Source organism: Varroa jacobsoni, unplaced genomic scaffold (genome assembly GCF_002532875.2).
Source record: "Varroa jacobsoni isolate VJ856 unplaced genomic scaffold, vjacob_1.0 scaffold_873, whole genome shotgun sequence".
NCBI lineage: Eukaryota > Metazoa > Arthropoda > Arachnida > Mesostigmata > Varroidae > Varroa > Varroa jacobsoni.
Genome location: NW_019213775.1, coordinates 101,641 through 125,347, shown reverse-complemented (window position 1 = coordinate 125,347; position 23,707 = coordinate 101,641). Strand labels below are relative to the sequence as shown.

Genomic DNA, 23,707 nt, shown 5'->3' with positions numbered 1-23,707 from the left:
GGTCGAGTGGCAAGAGAAAAGAGGGCGGTCGGGGGGAAACGCACCTGTTGATTGCCACCGACCAGCACCAACCATATTCATGCTCATCATCATTGCCCATGTCATGCCCTTGCGTATTCATTCGCCTGTGTTCCAGCCCATCGAAAGGAAAGAGTGGGGCGCTACCCATAAACAAACGCACTAGGTTGGTCCTTCGGTCATCACCTATAATTAAGCGTACAATTGTAGCAGCCGTAACAGCGGCTGCCGCTCTAGAACCTTCGTCCTTGGTTCTATTTTTTATCGTTTGACCCCACTTGAAGAACTATCTAAGCGCGCGCACTGGATGACGGACTGACAAATGCGCTATATACAGATGCAACCACAACAATGAGATGGACTCATGCTTACAACAGAGACAGGTAGAAACAAGCTGCTACTGCTGATGCGAGCTCGCATCTAACCGTTGTAGCCGTAGCAACGCCCATGTCAGTCGGCCAAGATACAGAACGATCATCTGCCATTAGTCAGTATTAGCTGTATGTGATGTTGCAGTGATTATGGAAAGGCGCTTGAAGATGAATCACGGACGAGCTGGTGATGGGAGAGGGTTTGCTTTCAAGGTCACTCGGAAGATTGTGGACTCGGCCTCGTTTACCATGACAATCGTTCTGGCGTGCGGGAAACAGCGCCGTGACCGGAGGAGCAGTCAGAGAGTAGGCTCAGTGCCTACGTCGTCTGAGAAGCTGACACCGGAAATCTTCAAATGATTCCCTCCAACTCACGCCACAGTTCAACTTCTATACAGCAAACTTTTTCTGCCCATCGCGTTTTTTTTACTAGTATACTACAGCAATTAATGAGAATTTCCCGCAATCAGAAACCCAGTCTTTGGTTTTTGCCTGCCCATAGTCACGAGAGCCTTTCCATTGCCAATTCCAGTCTAGACCTTGTACAGACCATCACAAAAAAGACGCCGCAAATTTCAAACTGCACAGACGCCTCCGTCCGAAATTTATTGCTTTCCTTTTGTCTCTATCTCTCTTTTCGATTCAGTGTATATTTATTATAGTAATTGCATTGGTACTTATAAAATGTGTTAAACTATACGGATAGGCATAATAAGGATGTGTAAATAAGAACGTTCTCCAATAATATGTGCATCTCATACCATTGAATCACATTTCTTACTCAGGTTTTTTGTCTGTTTGCTTATTCAAGGTAAAACATGATTTGTTTGGTAGGTTTTGTGAATCATATTGATTGCCGCATAAACACAGGTATAACTGAAAATTGCCGTCTATAATAATAATAATAATACATTACTTCTACTTTGTTGTCAAATACTTCTATAATTATTTGTTAAAAATAAATCGTTTATATTACATGAGTGACTTCCTCATTGTCTCTTTGCTTCTTTCATAGAAAAGTTACCTGTGTTTATATTCTATATGAAGTTTCTTTCATAGAATCAAAGTTAGGCTTTAATAATGCTTTAGATATCCATCTAATGCGAGACTGGGCTGTTTGGTCCACAGGTTGATTCGTTCCTAGCTAACTTACTCTCGCATAGATGCAGATAAATAGTGTCTGAGAAAATCTGTTTCGTCATAATGCTAAATAATGACCGTATCGCTTTAGCTGGCATGATCTAGAATCGGGTGTTTATTTAAGAACAAAGTGAATTCGATGGACAGTCTCGCTGACATCTAAACGGGGGAAAATCCTATGTAGAACTTATTTTTGAGAACTGCAACACAACTGTTAATCTAACATAGCTGAGTCAACTGAATACTAAAAACAGTATGAATCCCCCAATACTCAAGCGTCATTTTAAAAAGGATATAGTCATTCTCTGAGTTAATAGTTGGATGATTTCTGCTTTAATTCGCTGCGGAGCGATTAAATCTGGTACAAAATAATGTATTGAGTATTTTGACACAATCGCAACTAACATAAATTCCTATGCATTGTATAGTTATGTCTAGAATCATATTGAAGTTCCTCGGCGTTCTCGAAAAGACCTTGGACGATAGGACTTTTTTTAAAAGCGTTCCATACAGGTTCATATCGTAGCAGGATCGCATATCATATCATGACCGTGCTATTGGCGTTTAAGCTCTAGACGCCGCTCCGTATACGAGTCCTCAGCAGTGGGCATTACGTCCAAGTGAAGCTCGATAAGCATCACTTTGATGGCGTTGAAAACTGATGATATAAATTTGACTCTGTTATCAGAGTCCGGTCACCCGACGAATAAATGAGATGAACGCTGATGATTGCCGATTGAAGTTAGCTGGAGGCGCCGTCGCAGGCGGTTTATCGCTATTACGCTGACCGCCAGAAGCTGCTGGTACGAACGGCCGTGCCGTCGAGGCGAGACCTGTAAGTCGAAGCTCTTCAAGTGGCCTCGGAATTACATGCGTTCCTTCTGCCCTTCGTCTGTTCCAGCTACAATTAGGAGATCCAATCTTTGGGTAGCTAATCATCACGATAGTTTCATCCGTATATCCAAGGTTTCTCTCTACATCTATGTACATTTAAAGTCCAGCATTTCAAGAACCTATATGTGCTATTGTGAAAAAAATCTATCGCCTCTCTGTTTTTCTACGTATTTTCTATTACTCATAATACTGCCTAGTGTCGATAGTCGACAGGGTAATCAATCAATGCACCTCCACTGTCACTGCCGCCCGAATCAGCGCGTCGATAGTACGAATATGGGTCGTAATTGTAGTATTCAGGGAACTGAAGCTCGAAGCCGGTTGCAGCAGTAAGAGCAGCATTACCGTTTTGGCCCTGAAATTGTACGCTCTGTGATTTAACCTCCGGCATACCCGCTTGAGGCTGCCCTTGGTTATAGTCGAACGTGGATGACTCTGTATGGGAAGCGTGAATTCGATCAGCCGCCTCACTGCTGTAATGGGGATACCGTTCATAAGGACGATCGTGCCAGGATGGCTGAGGCTGGGAGTTATAGTGATGGTAGTATTGAGTTGAGTAGGTAGTTGCATGGTGCTCTGAGCGAGGCCAATGGTTCTCGGTAGTGGCTGTGTACCCTGCTAAGGCCAATCCGTTGAACCACACCTCTGCAGCAACGTGACAAAGGCATTCATAGGAAATACGGAAAGACATGTCATACATATACATACTAGTATATCGCTGCATTTCGCTTGTCTACATGCAAGGGCGAGCTCTGTTTGAAAATTAAACATTTAAAATATGGTACCGCTGTAAAATTTTCATCAAAGATTGCAAGTTTACTATATGTTATCCGTTGAAAATAAAGTAACTGAGAATAAAGTAAGCACGAGTTTATAAAATGAGACACAAAGTCAAAACAATAAAGGAAATCTAAGTAAGTCGAACTCGTTCTTTTTGGGTAAATACCGGCTATATGAAGGAGCGATAATTCGATTTGAAGTATTCTCTACATTTTAGGCGCATTACAATGCCATGAGAAAGCACAATTTAGATTATATCCGTTTAAGGGCAGAAATGAGCATAGTCAGAGCATATGTATGCTTAGGGTGTCTGAGTTTATATTGGTTAAGCTTATTTTTTTAGATAAGCGAACTTTTATCTCACCTTCTTAAGCACGTTTTCTCAAATCATACGCGAATATATCATGGAAAAGTTGACATTTCCGTCTCGGACAGATCTATCCGGAATTTTATGATTTGCGGTTTTTCCTGGGACCACCCAGACCCAAGCGAATTGCTGCCGTTTAGAGTAATTGAGGAGGCTGGGATTTCGGAGGTTTAGGTTAAGGCAAGCTGCGAACACTGAGTAGGTAGAAAGCGAAATAGGGTACGCCAATCTCATCTGCACGAACGGACTCTGCCTGGTGCTAGGCGTGACAAGAAAATTCCTGCAGATGATGCCTTCTTTCGGGGAAGTTCAAAGTCGTCACACTTTTTATTTTTTCAAACGTGTATGATGGCGGCAAGCTCAGATTAGTATGTTTGCTCAATGAATCAGCAATAATAGCGAGGACCAGAAATAAATTGGTAGGATTGATGTTTTTATACAACTAGTAAGCTTAGGCAACGTTATTTTATTTGTTTTTTATATTCGTAAATATATGCAAATATATATCAGCTCAATTCTGTGCAGAAACGTACGTCTCGCACAAGCTTCCCATCATAGCAGTATGTACTTCAACAAGCCTTTGAACCATTTGCACAAGTTATAGCCAGTGTTAGAATCATAAGCAATCGTGAATTGATGATATCAGTAACGGAGTTAATGAAGTTTCCAAATATCTTCTTGACGTCTAGGAACACTAAATCATCTTATTAATCGTTGTTGTATTGAGCAGAAAAGCGAGAAGAAGCTGTTCTACTGTATCTGTTCGTTTTTGGCAGCCAAAAAAACAGTAGTTCTAAAAATTCTAGCACAACTATTGCGTCATATTAACTTTGCACTTTGTATTATCGTTATAATTACTATTATCATTTAAAGGCCTATATGGTATACATTTGACACCGCTGGCTGACCCCTAGGCGGTTGGGCATGTTTATCGCGTACATTTTTGTTTTCGTTTGTCTCGAGCTATACACGGACGTTCTAACAGAAATATTGTATAGAAAATCATTTATTATACTGTAATAATTTACAGCATTATTACTAGTAATTTAGTTGTTCGTCTTTGAACATGGAATAGAAAAACACCGAACACAAAAATTATTCTTATTACGCGTAATAGCGCCATTGTTTAGTTTGTTCTGCTGACCCCATAATCCTCTTGCAGCGCAGCAGATGTACAACGGATGTTCGCCTTGATCCATTCATAAAACTTGCTTGCGTTTATATCGTTTACACACAAAAAATCTATGGTAGGAAGCCTCGTCTAAATGATGCAGTTAACCTATTATCCTCTACTTATATATGAAGTATCACAGAAAACGCGTGTCGGATTTGAGAACGCTTCCCTTGTATTTCGTTGATCTTTCTGCTATTGCTTAACTGCCCCCTTAATTTCGCACCTTTCACATCCGCGCCTACATGCGCGCCTACTTTCCCGTTCCTCGTTTCTACAAGTGACTTTCTTTATCGATATACGAGAGTACCATTTCTAGTACTGTGGTAATTTCTGTGTCACTATAGTCTACCAAGTATTCCCACACAATATTCATTCATTCGTTGATTCATTCACTCACACGCTTGCATTGCTCAAAATGACACTGCTTAATCAATACTGTATGGGCTTTGACTTGTTATTTATGTATTGTTGCATCGGTGCCTGAGGACTATGGAGAGACACGTATTGGACGTTCGCTACCGCTATATACATGCTATAGTAATTGCGATCATTATCAAAATTTATATAGTATCACCATTATAGTCAATCGATTTTCGTTTCTTCAGTACAACAAGGACTATCAACAAATTCGAGCACGTAGTTACCATTCGTTTACTGGAGTAAAAGCTTCCTATGCAAGATACCAAAACAACTGTAACTCAGCCATCTGTTTCATTAAGTGTTTGCTCTTTTCCCGTAATGTCTGTTTTCTACACGAGCGATGCTACGAAAAATGGTTGTCTAAGTGTCATTAGTTCGTTCTGTAGACAGCACCGTGATAATCCGGAACACGAGAAACTAGGGTGGGGTTGGGGGGGGGGGGGACTTACTTAGACAGTGGGTAACGTCCGATTCTTCAGTAATTTCTTTTCGATATGTACCTATCTCATAGTTGATTAGTCTTGTTTACCTACACTACACTCCATAATAATACAATATCCGCCTTTTCTATTACATTGGGGATCAATAATAGTATGCATAATTAATTAAGTGGCTCTACTCAGCTGTCGAAATTGATATCGTTCGTAGTCCCATAAGCGCTCGGTTCATTCAATCTTCATACACATCGTCGTATTACATCATTCATTAATCTCATTACATTGGTACGGTGGTGATCATAATTCCACAAAGTAGAAGTATATAGCAATCAACACTGTTGAATGAATTATGTTCGTTTTAAAGAAAAGTCTCATAGGAGTTTCTGTTGTATAAATTTATGTCTCGAAATGGGCCGCTTACCGTTTACACACGGAACGCCAGAAGAACACTTCCTGCCTCAAAAGCTACCATTCGCGCATCTAGCTTAAATAGTTTCAATTAAGCCTCTCGAAACTGTCTGATGAAGAGTAACAAGTGACAAGAAATGAGGATACTTCGACAACAATGAACAAGCCCAGTTAGACCGCGGCTTTAAATCTACACCATGGATTTTTCATCTGTATCAGACGTTCGTCTAACTGCGATCATAACAATTAAAGGGTGTTAGGCTCCGACATAAACAATTCGGCTATATTATTGTAGACGGAAAATACAATGTGTGATACCTAGCCTTTTTATGGACTGATTTTCTTCCATGAAATTCCCTATATACGCTCAAAGGTGAACCAGGATAGGGAATGTTGTCTGGTTTAAGATCGAAGGTATAAATAATCCTAATTGATGAATAATAGACATATATATACATATATATATATATATATATATATATATATATATGTATATGTAGTATATATATATATATATATTTTACAACTGCGCATACGTAAAGTCAACTTATGGAATTAAACAATACAATATACAAGAAATCGATTAAAAAAATAATAAAACAAAAGTACATTAGGGTTATTCTTGCAAGACAGATAAACAAAAACAGTAACGATGAAATTTTTTACGACCGGGGCATATAGTGCCTAGTGGCCATTTCGAAATCCTTTAGGATTCCGTACAAAAGACTCAGTGATACTTTTAACCAAATATGCAGATAGAGCTTGCAAAGTGGAAAACAGAAAAAGGCAATTCTTTTTGATATGTCTACTCTGGTCTGTGTGGCGTCTTAGTTATCAAGTACTGTTATTTCACAAAAAAACAGATCTGTGTAACAACACATTAAAATGCATAAAAAGCGCCTAGTATTCGTATGACAGTTTTTTTTTTTTTCGTTTATAAACCCAAATACGTCAGATCGCGTGAATTAAATCGGCACAACTTAGACTTTAACTAGGTTTTCATCGAAGTGTAACGAAAAGCTAGTTAATGGATCGTATACTGGTTACGTACTGCTCTATTGCCGTTAGCTGTGCTCGAGGCTTGCTTCAGTATTTTGCTGCTGCCGTGGTTGTTGTTGTTGTTGTTCCTGCTTCCAATATAATGACTGATACAATTACTTATATTATTATTATCATTGTTATTTATATATCTAGTATACAAAACGATTGTCCCCGTTGAAGTCGACAACATATCGTGAGAATGTACACAACAGCGCGAGTAGAAGAACTTGTAGCGGCTTCAGGAGAGCCGAAGCTTGGCAAGATAGGAGAACAGTTGTGGTTTGACTTGGAGACTTGGCTCCTGATAGAAGAAGTTGGTACCACGAGGTGAGGCCTAATAACTGCGGAGATGGCGGGAGGCCACTTTGCGTCGCTGCTGCCGCTGATGACAGCGATACGGAACTACGCGAATTTAGCACGGTATCACTATCAATCGCTGCTGCAAAGGAGGAACAGAAACAACAACGACAGAGAACAGAGAGAGACAGACGCGGGTAACCCGCCGTCAACCACGTGAACAACGAAATGCGTTACGGACTGAAAACGGTTCGCGCGTATGAGCATAGAAGCCCATTTATAAACAACGTACAGGTCTTTAAGGACATTATAACCGCGCCACCGTAAAAAGCATCCCTCCTTTGGTCGCAGCTGTCTGCTAGGCGTCAGCTAGGCCTGTGTTTGTCATTCGAGAGCCGAAAGCGCGTTTCGACGTCCGGCCAGGCGGTACTGTGCCAAGCAAACAGCCGCGCCAAACAGGTTGCCTCAGGGTTACACTAAGAAAAGGGCCTGTTCGTGGGACAGCAGAGGCGGAATGCTATTTAATCTATCTTCAAAACCAAGCTCCAAGAGACGCTCCACGAAGGAGAAAACGCCCCTCCGGAGTCCACCGGAGACCGGCGCAGACCAGGCGAACACCAGTGGTTGTCTTGTTGTACGAACGTGGTAAGTGGTAGCTGACTATTGCAAGATGAGGAGAAAGCGGGAACAGAGAGGGCAAAACGTGACGTCAAGCGGTTTGTATAGGATAGAAAAAGGGAACGTAACAAGTAGGAAGACCTCACGGCAAAAAAGAAATACATATCGTCAACGACTTACGCCAAAAGCAAACATACAACAGCGCGTGAATGCCTGCCACGCCTACGTGTATATATGCATAGTGAGATACATCGAAATAGAGGTGTGCTAATTACTAATAGTAATGCGCACGTAAACCACAACGAGGACGGCAGTCACGGTACAAAATTACGTTATGTAGGACCTCGATTGACAATTATGCACGCCCTAAAATAATTAACATTTCCCTGCTCATCTTGTTCAGCCAAAAACTTTTTTCGGATCAATTTATGCTGTACAGCAACAGCGCAGCCGGATTCTTGTAAATTAATTACTTTTCGCTAATATTGATTCTAGTTGCAGCCAGAGGTATTTCACGCACGTGACCCTCTCTGGTCAACAGTGATAGTTGGTAAATAGCATATTTTTGCCCAAAAAGTACGCTTAGTTGTTTACAAGTTAATGTTTCGCTTGTTGCGTCGTTAGCTTTCTTGTTTATTTTTATGGTTATAGGCGTGTGTGCGTGTGTGTGCGTGTATGACGCCTGGGGTGTAGTGGGTGGCGACTGGTCTGCGTCCGGTGTCATGGCGAACCTAATTCCTCATGCAAATTTGCCTAATTAGTTACTCTGCAAGGTTTGCAATGCTTCAATGGATTACAGGCAAATTCATTAATCATTCTGAAACAGGTAAAGGCAAAAATTAAAAGAAAATCAGAGCTATTATCCAGAGGAAACGGTTTGTTAAACATTATCAACTGCATCCATTTGAGCATTCGGGTTATATACCTAATTTGGGCAGTATTTGGGTCACGCTTAACAAATCGTAGGTAGTGGCTAGGGTGCATCAACACTTTCCGGTGACTTCTTGTTATTAGCTACGATCTGATATTAGAAACTAATTAAGAAATGGTTATTACCAGCAACGAAATCGTCTACACGTTCAGCCGGCTGTTTTAGTTAGGCATCTTGATTATTTGGGTATATAAGCACAATTGGAGTAAGAGGTACTTTATTTTTATTAGGCGAGTTTATCCTATGATAGCCTCTTGATCCACACTGGTTAATTCAATTAATATTAGTATCGAAAGATTTCGATGTGAAAAGTTCAGATAAGTTTTTTGTATTAAGGGTACGTTACGTGCGGACAGCTCAATCCAGCAAGCAAGTGAGCTTGACTAAGTTAGAATACCTGTATGATGGAAAAATTTTAGGCAATGTAATTTCTTAGATTCGGACCACAGATTGTCTTTCTTCCGCAGAAGGATCTGTGGTTGCGATAACTCGGTTTTATTAAACAAAGACTAAAACAGGAGTTGGACAAATATTTTTATTTGTGTTTTTATCTATACTTCGTAACCACAGTTCTAGACGTCGTCAGAAAAGGAAATCATTTAAGAGGCTATCATGTGCTCGGTTGGCGCTATCGAGTTAGTAGCATTACTAGAAAAGCTACGTATACGACGATGCTTGTTAGTTGACGGTGCGCAAGTGAAAGGCAGTTGTCTAAACGGTGGTCATAGTCAATATCTAACTTTAAATTTAAATCATATCTACAGATCTACTACTCACAACCAAATAGCACGTCATACGCATTAGGAACGTTAACAGCAGATAGTTGTACTCACGGTCTCTGACGCCTGTACTCCTTACGCCTGAAGAACCTTCATTCCCGCCTAAATCATTGCCTTGATCAATCTCGCCTAACAGCTTATCCGGAAAGTCCGATCTCAGCTGAGCTTCTGGGTCCTCAGCGGTGCCATATAATATTAATGCCCATTCCCTCAACGTGGCTTTGCCTAGCTCAGTAAAAGTGATCACGAAAATAATGATCATCGTTATTCTAATAGCCGCATCGTAGCAGTCAGATCGAAACGGCTGAAGCACGGAATTCAGATAGAACAATAGCAAGATTCACATACATCTGCCGATTGAAACATAAACGAATATTATTACTACACATTACGTAGTCGAATTCATTATGTAGCTCAAAAATTAAGTAATATCATACACCACCATCAATAACTACTTGTTGAGTTTGCATACACAATGCTGTGGAAACATACTTGTCATGTACACGCAAGTTCCATATGCTGTCATAATAATAATAGTAAAAATCGACTTTACCGAGATAAGCTCCTTCATTGTGAATTTCTAAGGTCCAATTGCCGTTTGGATCTTCACCCCAATTATGCACCGTCATAAAGGGCCACTGATTAAAGCCTTGACGTGAGTCGTCGCGCGGTCTCATCGTCAACAAGGTGCTCTTTGTGCCTTTCGGTGAAGTTAAGTAAATGTGCAGATCTCCACGACGAACCGCCTGTAGCGAAATCTGAAGTAACCAGGTAACAAGGCCATAATATAGTCAATACCATAGATAAAATACTACTCAGCTACTTCGAGGTAATGTAATAGTGTATTGACTTTGATGTTTTCCCTAACAAACCTTTTACAAATAATTAGATAAAATTTAAAAAAAAAAAGCCGCCAGTGCTGACCCATCATTTCGCATAACCTGATCACGTTGATTTTTTTAAAAGTCATTCTCGTTTAGACGTAAGCGAGGCGAAATACTATCCCAAGCGAATAAAGCTGATAAATCAATACCATACTACTATATTTAGTAACATGGTTCAGCATTTTACCCCGGTAAATTACTCTGTAATGTAATTTTTTCGTGCTCTTCCGTATAACTTCATAACTTACCTTGGAGATAGTATGCTCAATATGTTTGACATTTTTGCATTCGACGTACAGATGAAGAAGCAACGTACTCTTAGGGGGAATTGCCCTATCGTTTCGAGGTGTACTCACCGTACACACCTATAAGCGCGGTATTCAAACCCATTAGACTATTACTATAACCGAAACGGGTCACTAAAACGTACAAGGTCCCCTCTCCTTAAATCGCACTTATCGAAAAACCTCTCTGATCTCTTAGAAAAATGCATGCCACTAATGTTCGTGGTTTATTGGCTACATATATATATATTCTTTTTCGCAAAGTGTCTCCTTGGCTAATAGTTATATCCTTTTTACGCAAACTTTTTAATAAATGACATATTCCTTCAATTATATCTCACGCCCAGACTACACGTAATTATTCACACAGGTGAAGGTTGAATAAGCCTACAGGCATAGTAACGGCACGAGAACAACGACAATGTAATTATATGTGTATCCTAAAACCTTTTGCGGTGGTGAGCGTCGCCATCTTTTGGCCAGCTCGACCATTCGATGTGCGTCGAGAAGGCCGAAACCGAATGAATGCGATACATTCCTACCAACTCCGTTTGTCACCCAGTCAGGAGCGTTCAGATTGGCTCGCTTCGTTGCTCGTACGGCCAGGTGTTGCATGTCCCGCCACGTTAACGATGGATTGGATTCCAGCGCGAGCGCGACGATAGCAGCTGCCAATGGCGCTGAGGCTGAGGTGCCAGTGTGTCGCTCCGTACAGTTGTGATGAAGATCCGACGTCACGATCTGACCTTCATTGTAGTTGCCTGATGAGTATGTTGTAGCCAACGATGCTGCACAACTCTCCGAATACCAGGGCACGTTTCCGTTTTCGGTAGCTGCTGAAACTGCTAGCGTATAGATCGAGTTGACGTAACCATCACAGTTGCAGTTGTCCTTCTCTTTACCACCGTTTCCGGAAGCCCAAACGAAGATACTACCTGAAATGCGCACAAACTGTTAATATCAATCACATGGTTCTACTAACTAGACCAGAACGGTGCGTATGCTTTGTTTTGCATCGGATGACCAGCGCACCGCATCTGCGTTCGCTAATAGCCCATAACTGTAGGTAAAAAAGAACAGTAACGTGTTAATATTATTGATGCTTTTACACACTTCCTTTAGCGTGCCACATGATCCGCGCATGTTCGTTGTTCCTCGAACAGATACATCACGAATATACGTTACTGTTTTGTAGCTATCCATTCATATAATTGCACATATTTATTATGCAATGGTGACTCCAATTACGCTGATAGAAACTGTGCCAAGCGTAAAAAAATTCTATAGACAAAATATTGTTTGTGTTTTTCTCACCGTCTATAAACGTATGTATTATCCACGTTTGTCTAGACGATTAAAAACAAGTCCTCTGAGCGACGCTTTCAAATTTTTTTTCACGATTTTTCACGACAATTCTAGATAGCAGGCGTAGCCTACGCCAGGTCAGAGCCAAGGTGTTGGTGATGCCGTGAATTATATCTGCTTAGTGATCCGATATCTTTGCGTGGTCCCTATTTGGGTCGGGAGACTCCCAAGAGCTCTGGGGGTCTATACCCAATTTCTTCTCATCTAATTCGTCTGCCGCCAACACTCAGCATAATCAGCAACAGCAGGAGCGACAGTTTGTGGCACGTGTACCCTCTCTTCGTTAAGTTTGGAGGACAGAGCCATGACGGGATTGTCCCGAAAAAGGTGATCGTGTTCATGTATCCCTACCCTCATTACGTCCTCTTGTTCAGCCTCGAACTCCTAAGCTCCGTGCTGCCTTCTTTTGTCGAAAAAGAGGTCTTTTCCTACATGATCCTTCGCTGAATGTATGTATGGCTGCAGGGACACAACTTCTTTCGAGTGTAGAATGTTCCCTTTAGAGTAAGTAATATATTTTTAGCACAGAAGTTTTATTTTATAACGTATCATTATATACTTCCAGCTATATGAATAATAATAAAAATACTATCATTTACATTTCTAGACAACTGCAACAATCATTACATGTTCTGTGGCAGTTCCTAAAATGGTTTTGTAAAGATTTTTATCCCTGTAGTTAAGACCTTTAACACTTAACCTTTGGGTAAAAGACAGGTTAAACATAAAACTAGATTATATATATGAATGAAATATAGAAAACCCAAAATTGTGCCAGGCTATTTTATAACAAGTAAACCAGTGACTGCCATGGGTGCAGCTTGAATGTGTAGCCTTTCCTTTTAATTTCGGCCATATCAGGGGATAAACTATTTTCCATAGATAAGCGTTGATAGTAAAAGATCCATAGATGTTATAAAAATCGATTCCTTGATAGAATAATAATAATAATAACAATAACAGATCATTTGCTTACGGACTCAACAGCAGCGTTACATTGATTAACTCATTAACTCAGTATTCTCGGCTCAGCGATACAGTCAAATGTAATTATGAAATGTGAGACAAGTTAATAAGATATTATTTGGGTTTATATAGTAGGTAAGCACAACTGAGGTATACTAATCGTATACTAACCGAGCCCTTTACGACCGTTTCGGATGCCGTCCTTTAGGGCGCGATCCGCCAGCTGACCCGGCCCATCGACGGTTTTTGCATCATCGTCCGGACCCCACGACGCCGAATAGACGTGGACGTGTTGAGAATTTAAACTCAGAGACCTGCAAGTCGCAATACCGTTGACCACAGTCCATCAATGGCTGTCAAAACACTGTTTCGATTAGATTGCTTATTATATGCTATGAATATGTGAATACAATTACAAGAACCGAGCTAAATTATCGAAGCGTTTCTCTGAAAACTGACTCTGCAATAGGCCTAACATATTTGTGATAGGGCAGTGTTTGCCCGCTGAACTTAAAAACACGTGGTAGCTAAGGTTTGAATATGGACGTAGACACACTTCATTTCGTCTTGGCAAGAGCCAGCCATTTGAAAAACGTCTAATAGTATAAGTACCAAACGTTCGGCACAAAAAATGATTGCTTTAGGACTACCCGAACGAAGGTAGCCCTTTTTTAAGTACCAATCACTTCATTTCATCCATGAATGTTTTGGTCAGCAGGAATTTTCGGTCCGTAAAACCTATAAAATTGGGTCGTGAACGAAGCTGCTATGGCTTTTACATAAAACAATACGTTTGAGAACTGGATTTTCAGTGACGTTTACTAAATTACCCCATGATTCTATTGATATAATAACTTTCTCCAATGTAAATATCAAACCGCAGAACAGCGCGTTAAGGTGTGCTGTTCGACAGCTCTAATGTGTTCTTCCAAATAGCTTTCAAGTACTATACGATGAATCATCAGAGACATACTTTCTCCATATCGTCCGCGATAACAGCGACAATATGCGGCTTTTTTTAGAGGGCTATTGACAACAGCTACGTTGGTTTTTACCGACTCCTTTCATATACTTGCTTTGCCATGCGCGCTTAATCCGGTCGCTTGACATTTTACTATCCTACCTAAGGCCTAACAACACAAACATTGTTGGTGTATCGTTCCCCGTCATCCACTTCTACCCTTGTGTTCTGATAAGTGTCGTCGAGTAAAATGTCACCCGGTTTCTGAGCATCAGCATTCCTCTGTACAGTAGCGTTGTCGGCGCCAATGAATCGCCATTCACAGTCTCTGTAACGGTACCAGACGACATGTGCAAACATCGAGCTCGATTATATTAGGAGGCATTCTATTGATCTTCACAAGCCTTTTCAAGACTGTCGGGTTCTCTTGCTTCAGAAAATCTGGAAACATGGGGATGGGAGCCCTACGTCAATATCGACTTGCATTGCGACTTGCGAGCTGTAGCAGTGGCTGTGGTACACTAAAATGAATGGGCTTCTTTGGAACTTCATGAGATTGTATCAAGCATTTTGACTCGTGCTGCCTGAAGGATGCTAACTGCAACGACGATGGCACATGCACGAAACCATAGAGAGAATACGCATGAGAAGAAAAAGGGACTTCAACGGAGGGCCACTTCCTCCTTTCAGCAGAAACTTTGAGTGACAAGCCTGATGCTGTAAATCAATAGTCAGTGCTATGTACTGTATGCGCCATTTGACGACAGAGCGGTCCTTTGTGTTTTTTTCCTTCAAAGTTGAAGGACACGTGCCTCACTCGATAAGTCGAACTGAAACCTTACAGCGTCCTGTTAACAAGACTCCGCCAGTAATTCGCCAAAATGAAATATCTAACTTTTCTGAACTGTTCTGAACATGACACGCATCTGTAATATAGAAAACTACGTGCGTTTTCGTTTTAGGAATTTTGACTTGCAATAGTGCGGCGAACACTGAAACCGACGAACGACAGCTTCGAACATGGCTGCTGGAAACATAGCAAACGAAGATTAAATTAGTTTACAGATGCACTACTCTCGTAATCATGGCGCTGCACGATCAAAAACGGTGTTCGACATTGTCAAAAAAAGCCATTCGCTTTAGAATGAATTCGTTTGTGCAAATAAATCAAATGTGCCTTAAACAGGAAGTATTCTATTATGTGCGCCTTTTAACTGTGGAATGCAAGATGTATTAAATAGGAATTATTCGCTAAAGGTTCTATTTAGGAATATATGTGACAGTTCAGCTCATCAGCAGGAAGGTTAAGCAGCTATAAACTTCCAGACAAGCTAGCTGCATATCGCTAAGACTGCGTTTGACGGTCTTAATAAATTACTTGATTAATTTACGTAGTATAATAATAGTAAAATTGTATAAATCTTACATCTAAATTGTTAAGAAAGCATCGAATTGTCTGGGATTACAGTGTACCCACTAGTACACCGGGTATGATAATCCTAGTGTCACCTAGTGCTATCGCAATCCAAATTAAACGAACTAGGCCATTTAACTTTTTTACCTATTGGAACGTTTAACTTCCAAAGCATTTACGACGTAGTAATAGGTGTCATGCAGAATTAAATCACTATCCAAACAAACATTCATAGTTTGTTCATCTCTATACACGCTTGACATGGCCCTTTGTTGCACACATACTGATCATCTATCGCCCTGGGAAACGCTAGGCCTAGAGATTGGTACAGTTAAAGCGTTTACACATATATCCGACCCAAATCAATGTCACTCGATGTTGCTACAACGCCAATAGCAAGAATACTATAGAGACATCGATGCAAGAGTTCTTTACAAGGATTCACCTTGACCACACATCCTTCGCTTGTTTAGGCACTTCTGGAGCTAGTTAGTAGGGCCAAATCCACAGCCATAAAAGTGGAGTAATCTAATGCGACACAGAAAACTATTAAGGAACTTTATACATATTGAGAGCAACCATATAAAAGAGTCGGGACCTTGCTTCGAGAAGCACATTATTTGTAAGACAAGCTTAGCTGGTCATTGTAGGTATATTTTTTTAAATAAAATAGACCTAAGTACCTACACAGGTTAGCTGTAAATGTTTAGGTATATATTTTTAAAATGAATAAATTATCGACACCTTTGTGGTTTCCTATTTCTATTTTCTTTCTTATTTTCCTACTTTCCTATTTTAATAAGGCACACCTAAAAGGTGAGAACAGTACAAACTGTGCTTCCAGTATCCAGATTGCAACATCAATAGACCGGATCGATTGCTTTTCCATATACTTCGTTAAAAGATGTAAAAAGCTTGCTGCAGATGCTTGACAGTTATAATCGGCTCACGTGGAAACGCCCTTAACAGCGTATCTGCAAAGAACCCTAACGCATAAGCTAAGCCTTTTGGCAGAACTTTTTATACCTTCCTTGTCACAAATAAGCTAAAAAGATCAATAATCACCTTATAACCTCACCAGAAAGTTACGAGAGGTAATACTTTCCATAAAGTAGCGTTCATCTAAAGTAAAATGACTAATCTCAAAGAACATCAGCGTTCCTGGTTTTCGTATATCTTTTTTCAGCAGTGCGCATGCGCAGATTTAGCTGGTCGTCTAATGTTTGGCAAAACAATGTATGTAAAAATTAATGTAATAACAGCGAAGTGATCGCTTTGTTATGATTTGACCACAAAAACAGCATGGAACAGTTTAGGCAATGATGAATTTATGGCATATTAATACACGATGATACTACTGATTTTCTCTCTCTGGGCTCACTGAGCCCCACACGTATTTAACTCACCTAGCTTCTACAGCATCCGTCACATCGCCGTCCAGCATACGAATTCCTCCAATGGATGCACCATAAGCTATCCCCACACCACAGACTTGATTATCTCGAATACCAGCAACTTCTCCAGCGCATCGTGTACCGTGCCGGTTCATGTCGGTCTGCTCATATCGTGGTTGAGGATCTGAAAAGTAGATTGCAGCGTGCGTCAAGCACGTAATGTAGAAATAAGTTCATTGGACGCTTTCGACGTCTGTTACTTATACCTGATCTTCAATTAAAAATTATTACAGAAACGCTAGAGGAACACTAATGTGGACGCACTACAAAACATATTATATGTGGCACATGATGGCAGAAGATAACTGAGTACAAGTTTCCGTCCTTTAAGGCATATCATCGTTAAAGAGGTCGTATGTCATACACTTTATAAATAACGTTTACATACACATACGTAGTCGCGTTTGGACCTTGTTATCTAATATAGATACGCAATATTTCATTCGTATCAGGTTTGACAATAAAAAAAGGGGCTCAACTGTCATAGCATTGATACAGGTTTGGTCTTGGAATAGTTGCGTTGTTCTCACTGTTATATCATTGGCATTTTCAGTCGGTTAGTTTAAACTTAACTATTGTTGAATTACAAATAAGCGTACGTAAGGGACCAACAAACTAATGCGGTACTATTCACAAAACATACGAACTTCAATTATTACACACGCTTATCAAAATTTAAATAGGAATAAAATACGCAACAATAGACAACTTAAAATGCATAAAAATTAAGTATTGTCCTCACCTGGGTCCTGATCATTCATATCATAGCTAGCATCGGGATCGTAGTTTTCCTGAATGTCAGGGTGATCCTTCTCGAGTCCGTCGTCCAAAATAGTGACGACGACGCCCTTGCCAGATACGTTAAATTCAGCCCATGCTCGTTCAACATTCATGTCTAACCCCCCTCCCCGGTTCAGGTACCACTGCAGCGGCCATTTCGGATCATTCATTCGCGTCCTGGAACATATCCGACCTCTATGAATAATGCCAAATACATTCACTCAACGAGAATTCATCAAATATTATTGCTCACGACAATGAGGCACTTGAACAGCTCATAGTAATTTAAGTGCTGCAAATGCTATCTGAATATCTGATACACAATTGTTTTTATTTAATCTCTTAAAAAAATGTAACGCGTTCAGTTATAATAGACCGCAGTAACTAGGCGCTCTAAGTTCTACGACGGGCCTCTAGAATGATGCTATCTATCTCTGTATAGAAAACAGAAAGGTTCGCGGCAGCCCGTAGAGGATTCCAGTCCGCAGACGATCGCTATACGGCTCAGACAATTGACAACACTGGGGTGCTTTTTTCACAGGTGACGAACTTTTGAGCCGACTGAGCTTGCCGGAACGGCCATCCCATTATATCATACGTAGCAAAACAGGCGAACTCGAGTGACGCATTGGAAAAAGGCCTTGTTGTTAGCTGGTTAGAGGTTTTTTCTACGAGAACGTAGCGATCCCTTAACAGTCAATAGGGAATCTCATGCGTATTTTTACAAAAAAAAAGCAAGTGATTGAGGCGATCATTCGACATCAACAGCGTCCTTTGCAGGGATAGTTGGAATGATCAGAATGGGGGATAGGCAGCCCATGTCCTTCGCGCTTCGTGTACCGTGCGGACGGCTATGGCCTCCTGCCTCACGCACCGCACAGCAGTACGATGAAGCTTTAGGATCGCCAAGGGTCTATGCGGTGGAGCGGGACATCACACCACGACTACGTAGAAAGAGAAATTAATGGATGTGTTGATAGTAAATTCTTCAATCGATGGCAACTAAAATTCAGTGTTCTACAAAAATAGGATGAGGAAAGAGGAGGCGAATCGAAGCGCAAAAGCGACATGAGATGCCCTGTTGATCGTAGGCGCCGATGGCAGAGATTCGACATAATTCTGTCGTCTGCTAGAACTACGACGACCAAACAAAAAAGACGAACCATCTAAACTATGTACAACAATGACTACCTTTTTATAGTGCTAGCGGAAAGAAAAAGCTAGCCTCTAAACAAGCTCAGTACAACGCAGTTGGGATGTTACATTTTCAGAGTCCGCACTTTTATACACACTTTTACCTCTAGAAATACTAAGGTAAACTGACAGTTTCCAGTAAACGCGTCGTCTACTAAACAACAAAGAAAATCTCCATCGAAAAACAAGCGCGGGTCTACTCGAGGTAGATTTTACAGGACAATCTGGAGTTTTTCAAAGGCCTATTGAAAAATAGTACAGTTATATATCATATGTGGAAGATACTGAACTATTATTGATGCTGAAAAATAAAATACATAAAGGTAAGGACCGCTCCGATTGATCTTATCCCAGCAGTTAGTCTTCAACGTTATACATCGTAAATTTAGAGTAAGTTGCTATGAATTAATAATTTTGATTACGATGCATGACAAACCGTTCACGCTCGGGTTTGAATTGTGGCGCCCTTTTTTGTCTCACGGAGGTTCGCGGTAGGTGGTCTCTCGAATAGCTACCGTCGAGCATTCTCCCAGTAGCAGAATAGATTGTTTCGTCACTCTGGCGTTGCCAACGTTGCCATAAGTGCACGTTTTCCTCACCACCGTAGTCACGCTTTGTCCGCACCTGGCAATGTCAAACAAGCAATACTCAGAAACATTTGACAACAAAGTTTAAAGATATCTAGTAGCAATACACTATAAATCTAGGTAGTTATTTTTAAATTTGTTTTCGTATAGAGAAAGTGAGGAACCCCATTTTTCAGCCTCCAAAGCCACCCAACTAATCCCAAAAGTGTTTTGGCTCTACATAGCGCTTAGTGAGCGCTAAATTTAACATAGGAGGGTTCGGTAATTGTTAGCAATTTTCCTTTATCTTAGTTCCAGTCACTATAAGGATTATTATAACACATACCGGTACCATGGAGCAAAAGAGAGCATGAACGACTAGATGGGTCCTGTTTGAGTGTACAACTTTGATTAAAAATTATTTGGATAAGTCTAGAATTTGTTTCATGAAGAATAGGACATCCTTATGCGAAAGGGGCAGAAAGGCGGGAGACGGAGATAGGCATTCGCCTACACCTAACTGACGTAATCGCGCTTTTTGGTCAAACAAACACCCAGTTTCATTGTAACTTATTGCAATTTATGCGTTTATAATTTAAGCTAAGTGAAACAATGTACTTTATGCAATTCGTACGAGAATATCTACTGAGGATCGTACAACACGATTAGATTTGTTGATAGTAATCGAAAGTAGAGAATTTCTTCGTGAACAGTCAAACTGAAAGACCTTATCATTTAATTTCAACCACCAAAGCCGGATCTGGCTGGATAATGTCTAGAGTAGCTATTATAATAGAACGAAAGTTGCCTTGTCCTCCCTATTTATTATTATCTATTATATATATATATTATATATATTTTATATATCTATATTATAAATATTATCTAACTAATATTGTCTGTGTTTTTCAACTGCTAAGGGGCGCCCGCAAGACATAAGTTCTTAAAATAAGGTATGATAAAGAAAGAAGTTTTATTATATATATATATATTATTATAGAAAGAAGAAGGATATTGAAGCACATTTTGAATGCAGTCACCGAACAACCCTTATATATTCAATTTGCGAGTCTGAGTTGCGTTTTACAAAAATGCTTCCCCGCGTAAAATATGTATGATACAAAAAAGTATGATACAAATAGATGCAACAGAGGCTAGAATAAAATGGAAAAAATCTATCATTGTTTGTATTTAAAACAGAAACGCCAATTATCATAATTTCGTTTGTATTACGAATTGACTGGGCTAAGCCTCACCCCCTCGGTATCTCGATAGTGGTGTATCCACTGATTTCTATTTCTTACCTTGATCTTCTGTTGAATTCTCTCCTCCCAGGGCTCACTTTCGTTATGAGGATGTAAATCGATGGAGCGATGGACCAGCCGTCGATGCCGTACATGATGCAAATTATCGAAGGGCAGCTGTAAAAATGATCAATTAATACAGAAAAATATTAATCTATATGGAAGGAAGCAATTTTTTCCAAATATAAATACTAGTAGCATTAACATAACCCGAAGGTGCATTTTCTTTTAGCTCAAAAAATAAGTAGCATCTTAAGGACATACTAAAATATGGGTGTCTGACAATAGGTGTGCCTCTGGCTATTTTTAATATAATACCACAAAAGTTCTAGTGACGGAATCATAACATTACAAGAGAAATGACGAAAGGTCGTCGCTCAAATGGCGCATACTTAGTTCAATAATATTCTTTTAAAGTATAAATAATATATACCTTAATTGTGTTTTGAAAATTGTCAATACTTTTTCGATGATTCCATATAGGTAATCTAATCGAGAAAGCAATCCGCGCCCATTTGCTTTCTTATAGTTTTCTCCTGGAAAGCATATCGATAAAGTTCCCGAGAGGCTTTCAATTTCTGTTTGTGTCGGTAATGGTAGATATTCGTTATAAGGTTCCTCAAAGCATATTAAAGTGCGAAATTAAGAAAGATTCATAGCGGCTTCAGCACTTTCTTTTTTTACTCTCGATAAAATGAGTTCATAAAATAAACTAGCTCAAAAACAGACACGATTTTCAATGAAGATGTTTCCGATAGTAATAGTTTGCCTCCTTGTACACTGTGAGAAGACGCACACTTGGAATAGTAACATACATATATATATATATATATATATGTATATATATATGTATATATATATGTATATATATATATATATATATATAAGGCTTTATGTACCATACTACAGCCAGTCGCAATAGGAATTGCATTCGAATATCCAAACCGAGAAGAGTGAAACGCGAACAAGGAGGAACAGGGATACAATGAACTGTCACTCTTTGAAAAGAGAAGCTTAATAAAGTACAGTGTCCTAGAAACGATCTTAACTGGTTTCAAATGAAGCTTGAACCTGCTTCATCGTTTAATTACATGCAAACGTTGTGCCACATCACAGGTAATTGAAAAATGGAAAAAGTAGAACGGGCTTAGGCCTTAATAAGCTTTGAATGTTAAGCGAACTCAAGAAGATCAAGAGATAGGGCATTAAAGACAGGTCTGCCGGTACAAAGGGCATATTTATTCATAGCAAAATAAAATAACGCATGTAGGTATTTTTGTTGGAGTCCTCCTTCCCAGTTTCTGTGATCCAGTAGAACAAAATAATTAAAAAATAATATTATTGTATACTAAATGAGTAATGTAAACATGTATGTTAATACACATGGATCAAAGGTATCGACAGAGCTCTATAGCAGCGTTAGCTTTAATAACGGGTATAGAAAGAGAAGAAGCGTTAGCACATAATAAGTTCCGGCTATCTCTCTCTGGTAGGGGAGAGACCGGCGCGACCATTTCCTGGAGTTTTAGACCAACGACTGCATATATTTAGGTATCGAACTCCAGATGTCATGCAAACTCTCTGGTTTCAACCAGGACGGTATTTAATGACTCACCGATGTAAGTATCTTGATAATATTGAACCGTTTACTTCTCATAGCTCACAGAGTGCTATCTCATTTGAACACTGTCATTAGGAAGCTCATCGAAGTTAGTCAGGGAACGACAGCAAAAAATATAGGGGTGTCGGAAAAAAAAATTCGATATGAGTCCATAAAGCTTAACCCCGCGCCTCTCTAGTCAGATCCTTGCTTACTATTTTTATAAGCAGTCGATATTTGCGTTATCCCACTTAAAAGATTACTCGTTCAAATAATAATATGACCAGTAGCATGGCGCTCGCGTCCCCGTAATCGTTCTCAACCTTTCCCAAATCCTTATAACTCGGCACCAAAAGTTCACTGTCTTTTTCTGTCAATGACTGTCAGTTTTTTTTTGTTAACAGGTTTCCTTTTGTGGCACGATCTTCAATGCATAGGGATTACCTAAGCGAAGTAAAACCCACTTTATGTGCTAGTGTACGCACGTGGGTATTGCGTGACGCATTTGGCAATCTTCATATTATCCGCCTCGCTAAAAATTTGTTGGACGTAAATGTAGTTACTTTATATTTGCTGAATTCTAACAATTACGTATACTGTCCGGAGGGTGCGATTGCTTAGTTGAGTCATTGGCCAACGGCTTACCACTCCGCTTCGTCTTGTACTTAATTCTATACAGCTAAAGTTCCGCTCGTGCAGAGTGTAATCTTCCTACGCCCAAATTGTCTTTGCCTGTCCCGCCGGACACTGTTTTACTAGAACCACCCCACGATGCTACTTCAATATTTCACTACTAATTTCAGGACCAAAAGGCTCCCAAGAGGATGCTTCGTTCTTCCGGGTAAGCTTTAGATAGAAACGAAGGTGGGATGTTTCTGTACATGTAAAAGGGGGCGAAAATTTTTAGTACTCGAAATGGCGCGAAACACTGTACACGCTATACGGTACACGCAGATGCCACCATAGATCAACGCAAATCTACAACAGACAAGAGTGTTGCGGACTTCACTGTTAATATGTGCCATTTAGAAAATCTATTGCCAGCGATCCATCTGGGTCAGAAAATTTAATAGGACTCTATTATTGCTCGTTCAAGATGAATTAACTTATTCAACTCATTTCAGGCATGCAAGTTAGGTACCATAAAAGTTAAAAAGATTTAGAAATCGATAAAAATCTTGTGTCATTTGATTATCAGTTCTATAAATCGACTTCGATTTTTTTAAAGCGTTTATTTTCGATGCAAACGACTATATATAT

General features: G+C 39.9%; 1 protein-coding gene across 10 annotated transcripts in view; it reads right to left on the bottom strand.

The window, feature by feature from the left end:
• Positions 1–23,707, bottom strand: part of LOC111264558 (furin-like protease kpc-1) — a 106,438-nt gene that overhangs the window by 4,970 nt on the left and 77,761 nt on the right. The window contains exons 2-11 of one of the 10 annotated variants that reach the window (XM_022840573.2): positions 20,848–20,964; positions 19,414–19,601; positions 17,746–17,960; positions 16,956–17,127; positions 13,346–13,488; positions 11,291–11,778; positions 10,808–10,924; positions 10,229–10,433; positions 9,730–9,900; positions 963–2,377 (exon numbers count right to left, since the gene is read on the bottom strand). In XM_022840573.2, the coding sequence (XP_022696308.1) occupies positions 2,214–2,377; positions 9,730–9,900; positions 10,229–10,433; positions 10,808–10,924; positions 11,291–11,778; positions 13,346–13,488; positions 16,956–17,127; positions 17,746–17,960; positions 19,414–19,601; positions 20,848–20,964 (1,980 nt within the window). In that variant the 3' untranslated portion in view covers positions 963–2,213. Of the gene's footprint in view, positions 1–962; positions 3,069–3,995; positions 7,490–8,590; positions 8,783–8,811; positions 9,294–9,729; positions 9,901–10,228; positions 10,434–10,807; positions 10,925–11,290; positions 11,779–13,345; positions 13,489–16,955; positions 17,128–17,745; positions 17,961–19,413; positions 19,602–20,847; positions 20,965–23,707 lie in introns of those variants that run through there. The other 9 variants (XM_022840574.2, XM_022840569.2, XM_022840575.2 and 6 more) reach the window with 9 other exon arrangements.